The following is a 5,411-nucleotide window of genomic DNA, read 5'->3' on the forward strand; positions in this document are numbered from 1 at the left end:
TCAACGTGTCGCACCTGAGGCCGAGTTCCATGGTGGTGTGGGCTTTTGATGGAAGCCGCCGAGACGTAAGGGGGGAGATCACTCTCCCAATTCAGATTGGACCTTACACCTGTCAGATCACTTTTTAAGTGATGGATATCAATCTGGCCTATAGCTGCCTCTTAGGCCGACCCTGGATTCACTCGGTTGGGGTGGTTCCTTCCATGCTCAACTAAAAGTTGAAGTTCATGGTGGGGGGACATTTAATTATAGTCTCCGGGGAGGAAGATGTTCTTGTAAGTTGTCCTTCCTCTACACCACATGTGGAAGCCGCAGAAGAATCCTTAGAGACTTCTTTCCAAGCCTTGGAAGTGGTAAGAAGTGCTTATGTCAAGTCTCCCCCTGTGCAACCATGCCTGTCCAGCGCCGCTTTGATGGTAGCTCGTGTGATGCTAGGGCATAGGTATGAGCTCAGAAGGGGTTTGGGTCAGAACGGTGACAATGTGACAAGCTTGGTGGAATTCAAGGAGAACCATGGAAGGTTCGGGCTAGGATAGAAGCCTACCCACGCTGATGTGAGGAGGAGTGCCCTAGAAAGAAAGGGTAGGAGCATGGGCCAGCGGCAAGGATCGTAAGTAAAAAGAACTCCCGTATGTGACCTCAACGAGAGTTTTGTAAGTGCGGGCTGGATGTGTGAAGGGAGGATCACCATGATCCGCGATGAAGTTCCCCAAGAGAAATCAAACTGGTTGTGGTCCTGCCCTCTTGAGTTCAAGTTGGGAAATTAGCAAATTATCGAACAACTCGGAGTTTCCGTGGCAAACATAATGTAATTTGTTAGTCCTAACCCTATAGCTAGGCCTAGGATTTAAGTTTTTTTCTTCCTGTATAGGCTGGTCTTTTGCTATCATATATTTAAAAATGATCTTTCTTAATTTGTTCTTGCACTTCCATCGATTCTCATTCATCTTCATGTTTACTTTTGTTGCGATTAAACAATACAGATTCAACAACAATTCCTGTGAAGGTACTAATATTGAGGACCTTGACATCGATTTTGAGTGAATAGCAAACCAAGCTAAGGATGAAGAAGATGAAGATTCAGGGTTTCCCCGGAGCTAGAAAGGATGGTCTCACAAGAAGACCAAGAAATGAAGCCACACTAAGAAGAGACGGAAATCATGAACTTGGGTGTTGGTGAGGAAAAGAAGGAGGTAAAGGTTGGCACTGGCATGACCACACTTATCCGAGATGAATTGGTGGCTCTATTACTAGACTACCAAGACATTTTCGCTTTGTCATACCAAGATATGCCTAGCTTAAACCCCGACATTGTGCAGCATAAGTTGCCTCTGAATCCCAGTTGCTCCCCGATGAAACAAAAATTAAGAAGAATGAAGTCGGAGATGTCTTTAAAGATAAAGGAGGAGGTCAAAAAGCAACTTGACGTCGGCTTCTTGGCAACCACTTGATATCCAGAATGGGTTGCCAACATTGTCCTAGTTCCCAAGAAGGATGGGAAAGTACGAATATGCATGGACTATTAGGATCTAAACCGAGCCAGTCCAAAGGATAACTTTCCTCTACCGCACATCGATGTCCTTGTAGACAACACTGCCAACTTCACTTTGTTTTCTTTCATGGATGGCTTCTCGGGTTACAACTAGATAAAGATGGCACCGAAGGACATGGAAAAAATGACGTTCGTTATCCTTTGGGGAACATTCTGCTACAAGGTGATGTCCTTTGGGCTCAAGAATGCTGGAGCCACCTACCAACGGGCTATGGTAGCGTTATTCCACAATATGATGCACAAGGATATTGAAGTCTATGTGGATGATATGATCGCCAAGTCTAGAACCGAGGAAGAACACCTCGTCAACTTGTAGAAGTTGTTTGAGAGACTACGTAAGTACCGACTAAGGTTGAATCCCGCCAAGTGTACTTTTGGGGTCAAGTCGGGAAAATTGCTCGGCTTTATTATAAGCCAGAAAGGGATAGAGGTGGACCCCAACAAGGTGAAAGTCATCCTTGAGATGCCTGAGCCACACACTGAAAAACAAGTCCAAGATTTCTTGGGATGCCTGAATTATACAACAAGGTTCATATCGCAGCTAACCGCTACCTGTGAACCTCTCTTCAAGCTTTTGCGCAAGAATTAGTCTGTCCAGTGGAACGACGACTGCCAAGTGGCATTCGGAAAGATCAAGCGATGCCTTATGAATCCTTCGAGGCTTGTGCCACCCATGCCCGAAAGATCCCTCATTCTATACATGACTGTGTTGGATGAGTCGATGGGATATATGCTGGGGCAGTATGATGAGTCCAAGAAGAAAGAAAGGGTCATCTACTACTTAAGCAAAAAGTTCACGACCTGTGAGATGAACTACTCTTTGCTTGAAAGGACATGTTGTGCCTTGGTGTGGGCAGCCCATCGTCTAAGGCAGTACATGCTGAGCTACACCACTTGGTTGGTATCCAAGATGGATTTGGTTAAGTACATTTTCGAAAAGCCCGCTCTCATCGGATGGATCGCTCGGTGGCAGGTTCTACTATATGAGTTCGACATTGTTTATGTCACTCAAAAGACAATAAAGGGAAGCGCATTGGCAGACTATCTAGTTCAACAACCCTTCAATGACTACCGGCCCATGCATCCATAATTCCCAGATGAGGACATCATGGCCTTGTTCGAGGAAGAGGTGGAAGATAAAGATCAGGATAAGTGGATCGTGTGGTTCAATGGCACGTCCAATGCCCTAGGCCATGGAGTTGGGGCAGTTTTGGTCACTCCCGACAATCAATGCATACTCTTCACAACAAGGTTGGGTTTCGATTGTACAAATAACATGGCTGAATACGAGGCATGCGCTCTCAAAATCCAAGTGGCAATTGAATTCAACGTCAAATTGCTCAAAGTATATGGAGACTCAGCCTTGGTGATCCATCAATTGAGAGGAGAATGGGAGATCAGGGATAAAAAATTGATACCCTATCAGGCCTACATCAAGAAACTGATGGAGTTCTTCGATGATATCTCCTTCCACCACATTCCCAGAAAGAAGAATCAAATGGCCGATGTGCTCGTCACTTTAGCATCCATGTTTCAGCTAACCCCGCACGGGGACTTGCCATACATCGAGTTCAGATGTCATGGAAAGCCCACACATTGCTGCTTGATAGAAGAAGAGCAAGATGGCAAATCATGGTACTTCAACATTAAGCGATACATCGAGGATAAGGAGTACCTAGGGAGGCTTCTGACAACGACAAGAGGACTTTGCGAAGATTAGTAGCTGGCTTCTTTTTAAGTGGAGGTATCCTGTACAAGCAAAACCATGATATGGTTTTGCTCTAATGTGTGGATGCCAAAGAGGTCGAGCAGATGCTCGTGGAGGTGCATGAGGGGTCCTTTGGGACGCACACCAATGGACATGCCATGGCCTGGAAGATTATGAGGGGAGGGTATTACTGGCTCATCATGGAAAACGACTGTTGTATCCATCTGATAAAATGCCACAAGTGCCAGGCATTCGCGGATAATGTCAATGCCTCACCCATGCCTTTGAACGTATTGACAGCGCCTTGGCCCTTCTCTATGTGGGGAATAGATGTGATTGGAGCTATTGAGCCTAAGGCAACAAACGGACATCGCTTTCTCTCGGTCGCCATTGACTACTTCACCAAATGGGTTGTGACGGCTTCATACACCAGTGTGGCAAGGAGCATGGTGGTTAGGTTCATAAAAAATGAGATAATTTGCCGGTACGGGTTGCCTAGGAAGATTATCGCTGACAATGCAACCAATCTAAACAACAAAATGATGAAAGAGATGTGTGAGGATTTCAAGATCCAACATCACAATTCCACGCCTTATAGGCCCAAGATGAATGGGGCAGTCGAGGTGGCAAACAAAAACATCAAGAAGATCGTTCAGAAAATGACCGTGTCATACAAGGATTGGCACGAGATGCTCCGTTTCATGCTGCATGGTTATCGGACCTCGGTGCGCAAATCAACTGGGGCAACTCCGTTCTCCTTGGTATACAGGATGGATGTCGTGCTACCATTTGAAGTAGAGGTCCCCTCTTTAAGAATTCTAGCCGAGTCAGGGTTGAAGGAGTCAGAATGGGCCCTAGCACGCTTTGATCAGCTAAACCTTATAAAAGGTAATAGATTGGCCGCCATGAGCCATGGATGGTTGTATCAGAGCTGGGTGAAGAACACTTGTGATAAGAAGGTGCACCCGTGCAAGTTCAACGAAAGGGATCTCATTTTGAAGAAAATAACCCAAGCCCAGAAAAACCATAGGGGAAAATGGGCTCCAAATTACGAAGGGCATTTCATCATGAAGAAAGTATTCTCAGGAGGAGCACTGGTGCTTGCCAACATGGATAATGAAGAGTTATCTTTGCCCGTGAATTCCGATATCGTCAAATGATATTATGCTTAGGACTCAGGGCAACTAGAGGGGTCAATACATGATTGTACTCCAAAGACTCTTTGGGATCTCCAAAGTCTTCCAGTCCTTTGTAAACCATGATCGCAATGTTAATAAACATTGGATTGATGATTTGCGTTTCAGATTATTGTGTTGTGTCTTTTATGTTCTTTAGGGTACACACTTTTGATATTGGATCCAGAGCCGTTTGGCTCAATCTATGGGGTTCTATAAAGCGTTTAAGTAAAATTGAACATAATAGACACTTGTTTAATTGTTGCACTTAAATTGCCTAATCATAAGCATGCATGCATTTGCATCTTGTCATCCTGTGTGTCAGAAAATAAAGGAAGTTTCACTTTGAGTAGTGATCAATGTCACGCCAAAATCAAGACAAAGGTAAGGGGCAGGTACAAACGGGTGCTAGGTCTAGGATCAATCAACCATCATCTTGCATCCGACTCAAGACATTAAAGAAGCGCTACTAGGAGGTAGCCTAGTACCTTGAAAATTTCTGTTTTTTATTTATTCGTTTATTTCCTTAAGTTATATTTGAATATGGCTAGTTTATTTGCAATCATAGAAATTAATATATATATATATATATATATATATATATATATATATATATATATATATATATATATATATATATATATATAAAAGCATGACAAGGGGGTAGTAAAAAGAAAGGAGTTAGCTTGCTTGGGCGAGCTGGCCTGGGTGCAGAGATGTTAAAAGGGGGAGGGGTGAAGCTTCTTCACCCCATTTTATTCCCCCCACGTTCTAAAAAATGCCAAGGCTCATGGGGTTCATGGTTTTGCAGCCCTAAGTCACCATTTTTTGCACTTTTGTTTCCATTTTGGCACTATTGCTCACTCCCTACAAGTAAGTACACTGTCCCTTGGTTCGTTGGCTTTCCATTGATGCATTTTAGTGCTGTAAATTGTCTATGTTTGGCCAAATTCGTGAGGCAATTCATGATGAATTC

The 5,411-nt window shown here is 44.0% G+C and overlaps 1 protein-coding gene across 1 annotated transcript; it reads left to right on the forward strand.

Moving 5' to 3' along the window:
- The first annotated feature begins 2,660 nt into the window (after positions 1-2,660).
- Positions 2,661-3,272, forward strand: LOC114415983 (uncharacterized protein Mb2253c-like). The gene has a single exon (XM_028380852.1). It carries the CDS (start codon positions 2,661-2,663, stop codon positions 3,270-3,272), a length of 612 nt encoding a protein of 203 aa, XP_028236653.1.
- Positions 3,273-5,411: the final 2,139 nt, after the last annotated feature.

The sequence above is a fragment of the Glycine soja genome, chromosome 6 (genome assembly GCF_004193775.1).
Source record: "Glycine soja cultivar W05 chromosome 6, ASM419377v2, whole genome shotgun sequence".
Classification (NCBI taxonomy): domain Eukaryota; kingdom Viridiplantae; phylum Streptophyta; class Magnoliopsida; order Fabales; family Fabaceae; genus Glycine; species Glycine soja.

What these genes read in the sequence shown, in the direction of transcription:
- LOC114415983 (XM_028380852.1), top strand. Translation starts at nt 2,661, where the DNA reads ATGGCCTTGTTCGAGGAAGAGGTGGAAGATAAAGATCAGGATAAGTGG.